The sequence below is a fragment of the Thermobia domestica genome, chromosome 5 (genome assembly GCF_964235325.1).
Source record: "Thermobia domestica chromosome 5, izTheDome1.hap1.1, whole genome shotgun sequence".
In the NCBI taxonomy this organism is placed as follows: domain Eukaryota; kingdom Metazoa; phylum Arthropoda; class Insecta; order Zygentoma; family Lepismatidae; genus Thermobia; species Thermobia domestica.
This window is the reverse complement of record NC_137458.1, coordinates 87,255,472-87,269,895: the sequence shown is the minus strand read 5'-3', so window position 1 is coordinate 87,269,895 and position 14,424 is coordinate 87,255,472. Positions and strand designations below refer to the sequence as shown.

At 38.2% G+C, this 14,424-nt stretch overlaps 2 protein-coding genes across 4 annotated transcripts in view; one reads left to right on the top strand and one right to left on the bottom strand.

The window, feature by feature from the left end:
- Positions 1-14,424, bottom strand: part of LOC145685982 (uncharacterized) — a 365,426-nt gene that overhangs the window by 209,117 nt on the left and 141,885 nt on the right. The gene's annotated exons all lie outside the window — the stretch shown is intronic.
- Positions 6,194-14,424, top strand: part of LOC145685980 (uncharacterized) — a 61,360-nt gene continuing 53,129 nt past the window's right edge. The window contains exon 1 of the mRNA XM_081758782.1: positions 6,194-10,319. Within this exon, the coding sequence (XP_081614908.1) occupies positions 6,194-8,173 (1,980 nt within the window). The 3' untranslated portion in view covers positions 8,174-10,319. The remainder of the gene's footprint in view (positions 10,320-14,424) is intronic.

The following is a 14,424-nucleotide window of genomic DNA, read 5'->3' as shown; positions in this document are numbered from 1 at the left end:
TGTTCCTAACCTCTGGTAGCCTACCCTATTTGATGTCTGTTCGCAGACCGGTAGATCAAATAGTATACCTCTTACCTACCTACCCACTAGGACTGATTCGTGCCCTCCCAGTCTAGTGCAGTTTTGTTTTATTTTGTGAAAAGTGCTACAGTCAAGTTTGTTTTATTCAGTGACATTTAGTGAGTTATATTTACTACCTATTGGAACGTCGCCACGTAAGTTAAAACTCTTTTATATAAATAGACACAGTACTTACACTACCGCCCCGGCTCTGGTTCTTGTAATTTGTTTAGAGCCAATAAACTGCAGGCTTACTGCAAGGAACATATTTCTCGAGTTTTGTTTCAAGAGATATCCCAAAGGATTGTTTGGTTATCAAACCTTAATCAGGATAACGATTCCATTGTTTCCATTAGAAGTTAAGTCTTGGCCACGGCCAACGCTACCGTGTAATACTAAGATTCTTCAGACTGTTTTGTTAGCTGAGTTCCTGTTTCCAGTATAACTTTACCGCTCGAGTTATAGTTGGTGTTTTGCAGAAACTTTGGTTGACTAAATAGAAGTATTTTGGTAAATTACAAAACTCTCTTGTGTGGGTGCCGGTCTACGCAAACGCATACCGCCGGCCCGCCACATAATTTGGTGTCAGCTTTGTGGGATATCTTGAACAATCTAGGATATCTTGAACAACCTAGGATATCTTGAACATCTCTAGGATATCTTGAACAACCTAGGATATCGTGAACTTTTTGCACAGCCTTAGGATATCAGGAATAATCGTGACATCGTAAACTTCGATACCAGTTTAAGTTATTTAAGTGAACTGTGTTTTGTGCATGTGCATTTTGCATGTGTGATATTTATTGTGTGCTGAAAGTTTTTTCCATCTGTTTAACTTTCATTCCATCCTCCTTGGCGGAAGCGAAAAAGGGAAAAGGACGCTTTTGTTGTTTGACTGGCCATCAATCAGCAAAACATCCTGCTCACTATATCGTGACGCCAAACGCACATTAGTGATTTCAGTTCATTAGTGTTTAAATAAGTGCAGTGCATCTTAGTGTTGAAATTAGGCATTTAAAGCCGCATACAGGTGATAAACTCATCGTGAATTTAGATTTAGTTAGGTTAAGTGAGAAATTCCTCTCAGAAACCACTATTGCTCAAACCTTCGAGTTTTCGCAAATCTAAGAGGTTCATTCATTTATTTAATTTGTTGTTTCCACGTTGAAACGTAATTTGAATTTTTAATCATGGCAGAAGCTGACGGAAGTAACGTACAGCCAGAATATGTTAAAGTTTCTCAGGCAATTCAGGTTATTGCAGAACCATTTACAGGAGATCGTTCTAAGTTAAGGCAATTTATTGATAGTTGTGAAATTGCTCAAGGGTTAGTTAACCCCCGTGACAAGCCTGTATTATTGAAGTTTATTAAGTCGAAAATTTTAGGAGAACCTAGAAATCGTATTTTAGTTAGATTGAACGTAGATACTTGGGAAGCAGTTAAGACAATTTTAGAAGAGAATTATGCTACACATAGATCTATTGATTATTATGCTTGTTTATTGTTTTCTGCCAGGCAAGGCAAAAATGAGGGTATTAGCTCATGGGCTAGCAAGTTAGATACAATTCGAGCTGATCTGAAAGCTGCTGCTTCGAAAATATGTCGTGAAACTGAAAGAGCTGGTGCTCATTCACTTATTGATCATTTGACAAAAGCATCTTTTGTCCAGGGAATTAGCGATCCCCGCATTCAAACAGTAATTCGTGGTAAAAGTACAGAAGATGATAGTTTCGCTCAATTAGTAGATTTCGCTCTAGTTGAAGAGTCGCACATATTGTCTCAGAGACGAAAGCCATTAGATTCTAAGAATGAAGATAGGGCAAATTCTTCAAATCATAACCATAAGTCAGAGAAGAAAGGAAATAGGAAATTTCCCCAGAAAAAGCATTATGAAAGTAAATCTAGAGATTCTCATAACTCTTCTCATTCCCGTAAGGATAGTAGAAATTTTAGGAAAAAGGTTCATTGTTTAGAAGATTGCGATCATTCAGTAGACTCGCATGAAGAACCGCATGATAAACATTGTAGTGAAAATAGTGACAAATTTGAGGATTCCAATTCTTGTTGTGTTTTACGTTGTACACACTCCTATCATTGTCGTGCAAAGCGTACCCATACTTGTGCGAAGAAGCGTATTCATGTTTGTACCCGGCAGAACCGTAGTTCTCCGCATCGCCGAACGCGAAGTCGCTCCCCGCGTTGTTCTCATCACCGGCAAACGCGCAGTTCTTCTCCGCGTAGTTCTCGTTGCCGCAAAACGCGAAGTCGTTCCCCGCGTCGCATTCAGCGTCGCCCAGCGCGAGATCCTTCTCCGCGCCGTCCTCAGTGTCATCGCACAGCGTGTGCTCATTCTCCGCGTCGCACTCAGCGTCGCCGATCGCATAGTCATTCTCCGCGTCGCACTCAGCAACGCCCAGCGCGTAGTCCTTCGCCGCGTCGCCCAGTGTATGTGTGTCCTCAGCGCCGTACACCGCACAAACCTTCTCCGCGACCAAAACCGAATAATGTCTCACCGCGTAGTCATCCCGTAGTTGACACGCATGATTGTGAATTGAAAGAGAAATGCCGTGCTGACCACAGCACCAAGCCAAAATCTTGTAGCAAGAATAAGTCTTTATGTTGTTTATCGAAACACAACTCCTCAAAAGTTAAATTAGAGAAACGTGTTGATAGTACTAGAAATCAGAATAATAATGTTAAGAAGATTTTCCTTTGTTCCACTGAACAAACGAGTAATAATTGTACGAAGGTGTCCCCACCTCAGAAACCTGATCGAAATTCTGTTAAGTCTGATACAATTGGACGTTACGCCCAATTATGCGAATGTTCCACTAAGAGTATAATCGATGAAAAGGGTAAAATTAAAGTACGAATGATGGATTTAAATAAGAATTACGAAATGTTATTAGATTCAGGCTCAGATCTATCGCTTATTAAGTATAGCCATTTACGTGAGTCAATGTTGAGAAAGATACATAGATGTGACTCCACCCCAGTGCATGGATTCAATAATTTTCATGCCCATACTTTAGGTACATTAGATCTTAGACTAGAAATAGGCAAGAATAGAGTGACTCATACTTTTCATGTAATGCGTAGTGATTTATTACCTCCTAATGTAGCTGGTATAATAGGCAGAGATTTTCTTCTTGAACATCATTGTGTAATTTCGTATGACGGACAAGCTGAATTGAAAATTGATGTAGGAACTAAAGTAAAGATCCCAGCACGTACCGAAAAGCTAATTGAAGTTAAGACTGAAAATAATGGGATAGGATTTTTGTCCAAACGTACTTTGGCAGACGGTGTATTCCTGCCAGACGCTATAGTTAAAGCATCCGATAACAAATGTGTTACTAGCATTTTGAATTTGACTGAAGATGAGGTAGACGTACAAATTCCTCCAATCTCTTTAGATTTTGAACCACTTCTTGATATGACAAAATCTCATAGTGTTTATGCATTGAGCAAATCTGACAATGCAAGTCAAACTAAAGGATTAAAATCGCGTTTAGACTTACTTAGGCAGAACTTGCGATTAGACCATTTGAATTCAGAAGAGAAAGCGTTAATACTGTCGCATTGTGAAGAATATCATGATTTATTTTATTTAGAGGGAGACAAACTCTCCTATACTGATGTGATTGAACATAGCATCCCCATTCATCCCGACAAACGAGGTACAGTCGTGACTCAGAAACCGTACCGTATTCCCGAGGTACATAAGGCAGAAGTACAAAATCAAATTGATAAGATGTTAGATGAAGGTATAATTTCTCCAAGCAAGAGTCCTTGGAATTTTCCGATATTAATAGTGCCGAAAAAGATGGATGCATCAGGCAAACCTAAGATACGGATATGTTTAGATTTTCGTAGGCTTAATCAGATTACTATTGGAGATAGCTTTCCTTTACCGAATATTACAGAAATACTAGATCAGTTAGGGCAGTCGAAATACTTTACGACCTTGGATTTAGCCAGTTCGTATCAACAGATTAGAATTAAACCTGAAGACCGTAGTAAGACCGCCTTCAGTACACCATATGGTCATTACGAGTATAATCGCATGAGCTTTGGATTATGCGGTGCCCCCGCAACATTTCAGAGAATGATGAATATTGTTTTATCCGGATTGCAAGGATTAAAGTGTTTTTCGTATTTAGACGATTGTTGTATCTATAGTAGAGACTTAAAGGAACATATGTCAAGATTGAAACTTGTATTTGATAGGTTTCGAACCTACAACCTCAAACTTCAGCCTGATAAGTGTGAATTTCTTAGAAAGGAAGTAACATATTTAGGACATCAAATAACAGATCAAGGTCTGAAGCCAGACCCTCGCTTAATTGAGAAAGTATTACATTTTCCGCATCCGAAAAATGTCAAGCAATTGCGTGGATTTTTAGGATTAAGTTCTTATTACCGTAGATTTATTGAAGGCTATAGCAACATAGCCAAACCTCTCACTCTTTTGTTAAAGAAAGATGTTCCATTCAAGTGGGAAACTAAACAAGAACTAGCGTTCCAAACTTTGAAGGAAAAATTGACAACACCACCTCTCCTTCAATATCCTGACATGAGCCGTCCCTTTATTATTACCTGTGACGCCTCAGAAGTCGCAATTGGAGCTATCTTGTCCCAGGGCCAAATTGGCCAAGACAAACCAATCGCTTACGCTAGTCGTACACTTAATAATGCTGAAAGAAATTACTCCACAACCGAACGTGAATTACTTGCGATAGTTTGGGCTGCCAAACTATTCCGCCCATACATCTTTGGAAAGGAAACAACCTTTGTGACTGACCATAAACCTTTACTTTGGGTGTTTAGTGTAAAAGATCCTAGTAGTAGACTTTTAAGATGGAGAATTAAGCTAGAAGAATATAATTACAAGATTGTCTATAAAGCAGGTGTCCGTAATACCAATGCTGATGCATTGAGTCGTATTGCATATTTAGATCCCGATCCAGAAGGTCAACCTTCTACCCTTGACGAAGAAACAAAGAGTAAGATTCTGAAAGAGTTTCACAACCTTCCTACCGGTGGACACCAAGGTATCCATCGAACTATAGCTAAAATCAAAGCGTACTTAGAGTTGAACAATATCGATCCGAAATCTTGGAAAAGACTAAACACCGATGTCGAAGAATACATAAAGAAATGTGAGTCGTGTCAAAAGAACAAACTCACCCAACCTAATGTCAAACTTCCCATGGTTTTGACCACCACTCCTGATGTAGTATTTGAGAAATGTGCTTTAGATCTTGTAGGGCCGTTTCCTGAGAGTTCTCTCGGAAACAAATACATCTTAACATGCCAAGATGAATTATCGAAATATTTAGTGACCATTCCCCTACAGCAACAAGATGCAGAAACCGTAGCTCAAGCCTTTGTGACTAAATTTGTTTGTGTTTTCGGTATACCCCAAACCATTTTAACCGATCAAGGAACTAATTTTATGAGCGATACCTTTAAGAAAATGTGTCGCATGTTCCAGATTAGGAAACTACATACTAGTGCATTCCACCCTCAGACTAACTTCGTTGAAAGAGTTCATAGATCTCTTGCTGAGTATCTGAGGCATTATGTGTCTGAAAACCAACTGGACTGGGACGTCTGGTTGCCATACGCTGCTTTTGCTTACAATACAACTCCGCATTCAGTAACTAACTATACTCCACACGAGTTGATATTTGGCCGGATGGCTAACATCCCTGGTATATTACAGAAACAAAGTACCGACATTAATTACGCGTATGATGATTACATCAAAACCCTAAAGCAGAAGCTTCAGAACAGTTACGAGTTAGCTAGATCAAAACTCAAACAATCTAAGGTTAAGAACAAAGAACAATATGATAAGACCGCCTCTCATAAAGAACAATTGTTTAAAGTAGGCGATCAAGTGTTACTTAGAGATGAATCTGTTCGAAGAGGACGATCCAAGAAATTGGGTTCACAGTGGATCGGTCCATACAAAGTAGTTAAAATTAAAGGTGTTAATTGTACTATTGCTAATCGAAGAAAAACATTTGTAGTTCATGCTAATAGGTTAAAGTTATATTATTAGTAGATTATATTAGTAGACTTTATTAGTAGGTAATGTAGTTTCCGTTTTTGTTCGCAGCCATCATGAGACATCCTCTCTCGTTGCTTGCTTGCTTGGCGATAATTCTTCCGATTATCCAGACAGCAAATGTCACTAGCTCTCAAATTCAGACAATAACAAACACTGTTGGTATATATTATGACTTCTTAGGAGAAGCAGTGTTGTATAATAGACAATGGAAGCTTGTGACCTTTGTTAATCTGTCCGATTATGAACAAACTTTGCACCGTGTCTCCACCTACTTGGGAACAGCAAACGAACTATACAAATCAAGAGTTATCTATTCCGATCGTTCTCGTCGAGAACCTCGATTAGACGTACTTATCCGAAAACTACACAAGGTTGAGCAAACTAATTCAGTCATAAATCAAATTGTCAAAACCAAGGTGAAAACCAAAAGAGGAATATTTAATTTTGTTGGTGAAATATCGAAAATTTTGTTTGGTACTTTAGATTCTCAAGATGCTACTTACTATACAGAACAAATTAGTAAATTAGAAAATGAACAGTCAAACTTCTTGAAATTAACTAAAGAATCAATGACTATTGTAAAAGCCACTTTGAAAACTATAAATAATACTGTGTTGTCTATTGAACATAATGAACAAGTTTTACAAAAAGGTTTGGAAGATGTTAAAAGAGAAATTAATGCTCGTAGTCAAACATTTATGCACTCGATAAACGAACTTGAAGTGAAGGTCGAATGGGATAATTATCTACATTCTATTTCACTTATGTTAGAAGAATTAGATGTCGCATTTGAAATTTTGTTACAATCCATTCTAAATGCTCAATCTGGTATTTTATCGCCTCATGTAATTACTCCTAAAGAGATATTAGAACATTTTAAATTAAGTGCCTCTGTGATTCCACAAGGCATGTCGTTACCCATTCCACCTGGCTCTTCAATAGGTTATGCATTATTAAAAATTGTAGATTTAGATGTTTTCATCAATCAGAAAATTCTTGGTTATGTTATTAGTTTACCTTTGACTGATGGTTTAAGATTTAATATGTATAAATTAATTCCATTTCCAACTGAGCTTAAAGACAATAAGTATTTCTTTATACAGCCTCAAAATCCGTATTTGATTATTGAAGTATCGAAGCAATACTATGGTAAAATCGATGAACATATGTTTAATACTTGTAAAGAATTAACTTCATTTTCAAGGGTTTGTAAACAAACATTTCCGCTAAAACCTACACACAGCAATGAAGACTGTGAAGTAAAACTTATTGATTTTGTTAAATCAATTCCAGCAGATTGTAACAAACGTATAGTAGAATTGAGAAATATTTTATGGATTTCATTAGATAATAATGAATGGCTATTTGCTTCGCCATTCCCAGAAAAATTAACAATAGTTTGTGGAAATGATGTGTCGAAAACTGTTTTGATTCATAAAACTGGAAAATTAACTTTAGATAAAAACTGTAAAGCTTATGGTCCAAATTCCTTAATCAGTTCTCAGGAAATATATGTAAGTAACAATACAAGTAAAGATTTGCTGCCACTACTAAATGATAGCATTGATTGTTGTATATTCTCAAACTCAAAGATCAATATTAAGAATATGGAATTTACTTTGCCATTAAATCATATCATACACAAAGTTACAGATTTACAATATGCCAGCCATCGTGTTGAGGATGTTGAAAAATTAATTAATGAACAAGAATGGCAGATAAGACAAAGTAATCATGTATTTTCTTATTCTATTTTGACTTATATAATCATGTTTACTATTTTGATATTTCTTTGTGTGTATTGTAGTTTTAAGTTTAATTGTTGTAGACATAGAAATAAATGGTGTAATTCAGACTGTATCAGAACCATATGTTTTAAGCCAACAATCATTGCAGGTGTACAATCAAATAGTCCAGCTCTTAATGCTACTTATCGAGCTGCTTCTGGTGAAATAACTTTTAACGAGGAATCACAAGATGATGATTCACCTCATCTCAATCAGAGAGTTACTAGGTCTAGGAACTATCGATAAAATTTACTTTTGGAAATTTTTTTTTTTCAAAATTTTTGATTGTAGTTAGTACGAAAAATTTTTGCCTTACAGTTAAAACTTAAATTTTTGCCTTCCAGTTAAAATTTTTCTTTCCCTAGGAGGAAGGACTGTAGTGGAACCGCAAATTCGCCATTTCTTTTTGCGAATAAATATTCTTTTTTTTTTCATTTTTAAAAACCTGCAACAGAATTCGTATTCATTTACTTCTTTAAAAATACAAATTCGTGTTGAGTGTTCTTTTTTTCCCTAGCTGGAAACCAGACATTCTGTCTGCCTTCACGAGTTCCCCCTGTCTGACCTGTAGGTCAACAGCAGTTAAGATAAACATTCTCCCCTTCTGGTTCGATACAGAAGCTTGGTTCTTTTTCTATATTTATGTAGTCTTTTAACAAGTTAGATTATTATTATTATTATTATTATTAGTGGTAGAATACTGTTAAGGAAACCTATATAGATCGTGTATCTTTTTAAATGTCATTTTTGCTTCTAAAAGGAAGATTCTTTTTCGTTCTTCGAAGCATTAAATATATATGTATGTCTTTGGTCTAAAACAAGTAAGATAAACTGTCGAAGGGTCTTGAGTTCATTATGTATAAAACCTTTCAAGTTTATTACTTGAAATCTTTTATGTTTTAATATATGTTTATAGTATAAGATACTATTTGTACAATTCTCTGTAATATCTCGATGTAACCTCATTCTTCCAGAGAAAGGGGCTCACACACATAAATTCAAGGACTACACATCACATGCACACGCATGCGCACACACACAATCTTATCTTTTGCCTGGCTCCGCCCAAGGCACCTTGTTCTAGCCAATCTAGATGTTAATGGCATGGCTCGTTCCAATAGCTAGCGTCTCCGCCCCTCAGAGTGGAACTCTTCCGAGCTCCTTGTGCACCCGAACCGTGTGCAAAGCCAATAATCTTTCTTTTCAGGATACGGGTCCCCTTCGGGCTCCGCCCTAGGTACTTTTTAGATCTCCACGCATGCTCAACCTCTGACCTTACGGTCCTAGTGCAACGTTTGCTCACGTTACTATTTTGCACACAGACCGTAAATTGGTGCCGCTTGCACCTCCGACCGAGGCCCTTAAAAACGCGTGTTTTGGCCTCTCTCGTCGGACAACGTCCCTCTCCTGAACCCCTCAGAGACGTGCAGACTACGAGGAGTACGCAATTCGTTAGGCACGTTTCAGTTCAGGAACTATCACGAAGAAGTCTCTAGTTGTCCATCCCTCTGCCTTCCAACCTCTCTGCCTCTACGGAGGCCTGCCTACTCAATCTCTTGGTTACCTACCTCACTACCTTGGTTTACCCAGTACTTGGCAATCTGTTTCCGAAAGCTCGATGGCTCAGCCAGGGTTCTCCCATAATTGCTGGTCGGCTTAGGAAACTGACGGTCAAAGTACTACCCTACCTAATCCTCACAGTAACTTGGCAATCTGTTTCTGAAAGCAAGATGGCTCAGCCAGGGTTCTCCCATAATTGCTGGTCTGCTTAGGAAACTGACGGCTAAAGTTACCTCCTTCCGAACTTGGCAATCTACTTCCGCAAGTTTCGCTTCAGCCCGGACTCGCTCCAGAAACTGCTGGCAAGCTTAGGAAGTTGACGGCTAAAGTTCTGTCGCACCCCTATTTGATGTGTGTTTTGACAGACTCTAAGTTCATTGCTTAGCTGGCCTAAAACGCACCGGTAGATCAAATAGTTACTCCCTGTTTGATGTCTGTTCGCAGACCGGTAGATCAAACGGTAAACCCTTACACCTTCCTTGTTTGATGTCTGTTCGCAGACCGGTAGATCAAACGGTAACCTTAATTCCTTCTGGTAACCAACTTTGTTCAGACGGTAACCTTTACACCTACCCTGTTTGATGTCTGTTCGCAGACCGGTAGATCAAACGGTAACCTGTTCCTAACCTCTGGTAGCCTACCCTATTTGATGTCTGTTCGCAGACCGGTAGATCAAATAGTATACCTCTTACCTACCTACCCACTAGGACTGATTCGTGCCCTCCCAGTCTAGTGCAGTTTTGTTTTATTTTGTGAAAAGTGCTACAGTCAAGTTTGTTTTATTCAGTGACATTTAGTGAGTTATATTTACTACCTATTGGAACGTCGCCACGTAAGTTAAAACTCTTTTATATAAATAGACACAGTACTTACACTACCGCCCCGGCTCTGGTTCTTGTAATTTGTTTAGAGCCAATAAACTGCAGGCTTACTGCAAGGAACATATTTCTCGAGTTTTGTTTCAAGAGATATCCCAAAGGATTGTTTGGTTATCAAACCTTAATCAGGATAACGATTCCATTGTTTCCATTAGAAGTTAAGTCTTGGCCACGGCCAACGCTACCGTGTAATACTAAGATTCTTCAGACTGTTTTGTTAGCTGAGTTCCTGTTTCCAGTATAACTTTACCGCTCGAGTTATAGTTGGTGTTTTGCAGAAACTTTGGTTGACTAAATAGAAGTATTTTGGTAAATTACAAAACTCTCTTGTGTGGGTGCCGGTCTACGCAAACGCATACCGCCGGCCCGCCACAATGCATTAAACAAAACAGGACGTACAATAAAAACAGATGTAATGAGCACACAAGATGTAAACGATTAAATCAACCAGAAAAGTCAGCATTAGTTCAACATGCACTGGAAGAACAGCATAAAATTATGTTTGAAAATGCATCGGTTATATGCAGGTCTACTCATGGATAGCATTGCTAAGTGGTCATCTATAGTGGGATCAGATCCCCCTGACCTTGATAAGAGAGGACTACAATCCTCTTGGGACGATCCTCTTATAAATCATCACTTTTCAGCTCTGCTTCAGTCATCCGATAACCCAGAAGATAAGGCCAGACTTCTAGCTACATCATCTCCAGAAGCAGGCGCTTGGCTCCATGCTATCCCGTCACCTTCTTTAGGATTACATCTTCCCAATGACAGTTGTCGAATTGCCAGTGCACTGCGTTTGGGAGCAGATGTTTGCGAGCAACACAGATGTCCTGCCTGTAGAAGTGTCGTAGACAAGAAGGGCCTTCATGGACTCTCCTGTGCCAGTAGTGCGGGCAGACATTCACGCCACTCCAGCGTCAACGACATTATCATGAGGGCACTAATTTCAGCAGGAGTTCCTTCTATATGTGAACCGTTGGGATGCAGTCGTGCAGACGGCAAGAGGCCAGATGGTATGACTCTAATACCGTGGAAGAAAGGAAAAGCATTTCTATGGGATTTTACTTGTTCCGACACCTTCGCCCCTTCAAATATACATTCTTCCTCAGCACAAGCTGGTAACGTGGCTGCTCGCCGGGAAACAGAAAAGCGCAGGAAATATAGCAATTTACTCGACAAATATCATTTTGTCGCTATAGCTGTCGAATCGGGTGGTTCATGGGGTCCCGAAGGCCTTAACTTTATAAAAGAAGTTGGTCATCGCATTCGTTTATCGTCAGGAGATGCTAGAGCAACCTCGTTTCTACTGCAACGCATCAGCATGGCAGTACAAAGAGGGAACGTTGCATCAGTTTTGGGAACGCTACCCTCTGGTAAGGAACTGGAGGAGATCTTTTGTTTGTAATCTCGTTTTTGTTTCATTGTTAAATTTTAATGTAAATAATTAGGCAAAAATTGCTTTGTTGTGACAATACATATATATAATTTGATAGTGTTGATTAAGATAATATTTACAAACTTAATTTCAAATTTTCCTCTTTGTTTAATGTGCTACCACGTAATTTTATTTCCATTTCTTCTCTTAATTACGTTATATATATATATATATATATATATATATATATATATATATATATAGCTGGCATCGTTACTGATAAAGAACGTTAATAGTTCACTCAGCATGGCATTGGGACATCTTCCCCTTGACTACAAACTTCTTTTTTCTTGCTTTCTACAAAAATAGCATTAGTTCGCAAAGCAGGAAAGATCGAAATAAAATTAAACAGAACAAGAACAATCTGACTGTTGTAAGTATCAGGGAAGAGTTATATTACTGGGACTGTAATTATACAGGATGTAATGGAAGGTAATGCAAATACTACGGTAGGGGATTGTACGTGACTGGTACATGAAAAAAGTTCACATAAACATATATCGCGAAACGCCTAGTTTCCGAGTAAATTGGGAAAAACGAGTAACAACAAAAAACACCGCGTACGTATTCACCGGTTTATTATTAGTAGTAGTACCATTAATGAAAGTACATGTTTTCGCAAATGTCCAGTGGTATATCCTCAAACGCAGGTGGTAGTGTATCCAGAAACTGAAGGAAAGTCGGTTTATTCAGGTTACTGTTTAGGACGATTCAAGAACTACAGCCACGCCTTGAATTTTGAATCAGAGTGGTATCATGGCACTTTCTGGCATTATGAAACGTCGAGAGCATTCGTCAGTAGGGATGCGCACCAGACAATAGTTAAGACTGTCTCGTCTCCAAAAGAGTACCTCTCTCTCTACTTGAAGAGATTTGTTCTTGGCTCGAGCACAGCCCTATTTATTAGATCATTTCAGAACATTTGCTGACACTGATTTTGCGATAGTAAATTTATGAAGGACACGACACACTGTTTCCGGTGAGATTTAAACTTCTCCACGGAAAGAATTTGTCGCAATTAGCGGACGCGCAGATGATCAACGAGATCACATCGCACAAACCAGCTTTCCCATTATACTATTTCCCCTTCAACAGATAAGATGAACAACCATGTCACATCCATAGCTCAGAATGCTGTGCATGTTGAAAAGTTCCTTCTGTATTACAATAGCAACGTACTTACTTCCAAAATAATCAACGAAACAGTTATGCTTTGGGTATAATGCATATCAAGCAATCCAAAGAGCGTGCCTACACACACGAAACTAATTCAATTCTTGTTTAGAGTTCCTAGTTGAAAAATTATAAATTTGTTACAATAGACAACTAAAAATACCATGTCCGTCGAAAACGTATTCGAGACGTCTCTCCCGTACTTTCGGTACTGAGTAATATTTCACAGTAGTAAAGTGTCTGATTTTATGATAAACGCATGTTTATTTACTTGATTCTTAATGTGTTTAAGTATTTCAGTTAGACAAGTTTCAATGTTCTATGTCCACTTTATCCAGATCAAATCGTAACACTAGAATTACAACTAAAAGAATAAATCTACCTCATTTCAGGGAGTAAAATGTATTAGATGACACATTAGCATTTCAAATCAATGTTTGATTTATTCTGTTATGCGTGTAGTGTGTCGCCAGCAAACGTCCATAGTCCTCTGTATCCTCCTTCCTCAGATTACAAAATAAATGTGTCAATTTGAACGAAGTTTTTTTCATATAACTTGGTGAAAGGGATATTCTGATGATAATAACTGGACAATTTTGACAATATGAAAATGAAATGAAATCTTTAAGTTTTACGTCCCACAGTTATGCCGGTTAGGCTAAAGGAGACGGTGGTGATGAGAAATGAGTGAAATAGTGGACTGAAAAAAGTGGGAGGAAACGGAAGAACCGAGAAAATCCACACACACGGTGTTTGTCCACCACAAAGCTCACTTGGCGCAAGCTGGGATCGAACCAAGGATCAACATAGGCCTATACCAGAGATGAACACTCTACCACTTTCACTACCATCGAGTAATACGCTTTCTATTCTGGAAAGATATTTTAATTTTTTCCATTAAACACGGAAAAAGATCATGTAAAATGTTTGAATACTTTATCTTCTTAATCAATAGCATCTCTTAAGTTACTGATAAAATATGTCGCATTAGGATTAACTTTCTCAGGGGGCCATACATTTTACCGTTAACATGAGTGATTATTTTATTTTTCATTTTTGCATGTCATTTGTATTAAGAATCAACTCAGACTCCTCGATTATTCTGCTGCTCATTAAAGATGTAAGCACTTCGGTGTTTAATGACAGCAAACACTAAATGAGTGGTTACCGTGTGCTTGCGCTATTGCAATATGTTGTATGTAACAGGAGTCATCTACTCAATACCACGTGAGTCATTAACGTAAAGGACAATGACTCTTCATGTTACTATCCGCACCGCAGCAGTTCTCAACGTTTCATGTACTCTTCTCCCTTGTTCTCTGACGCTTCATCATCCCATTTACATGTATTTCAGTCAACGGTACTTTCATCTCATGATTTAGTAACTTTACTCTCTTTGTCATTCCTTTTTCAATGTTTTTACGTAAGCAACAGTTGTGCAATTAATA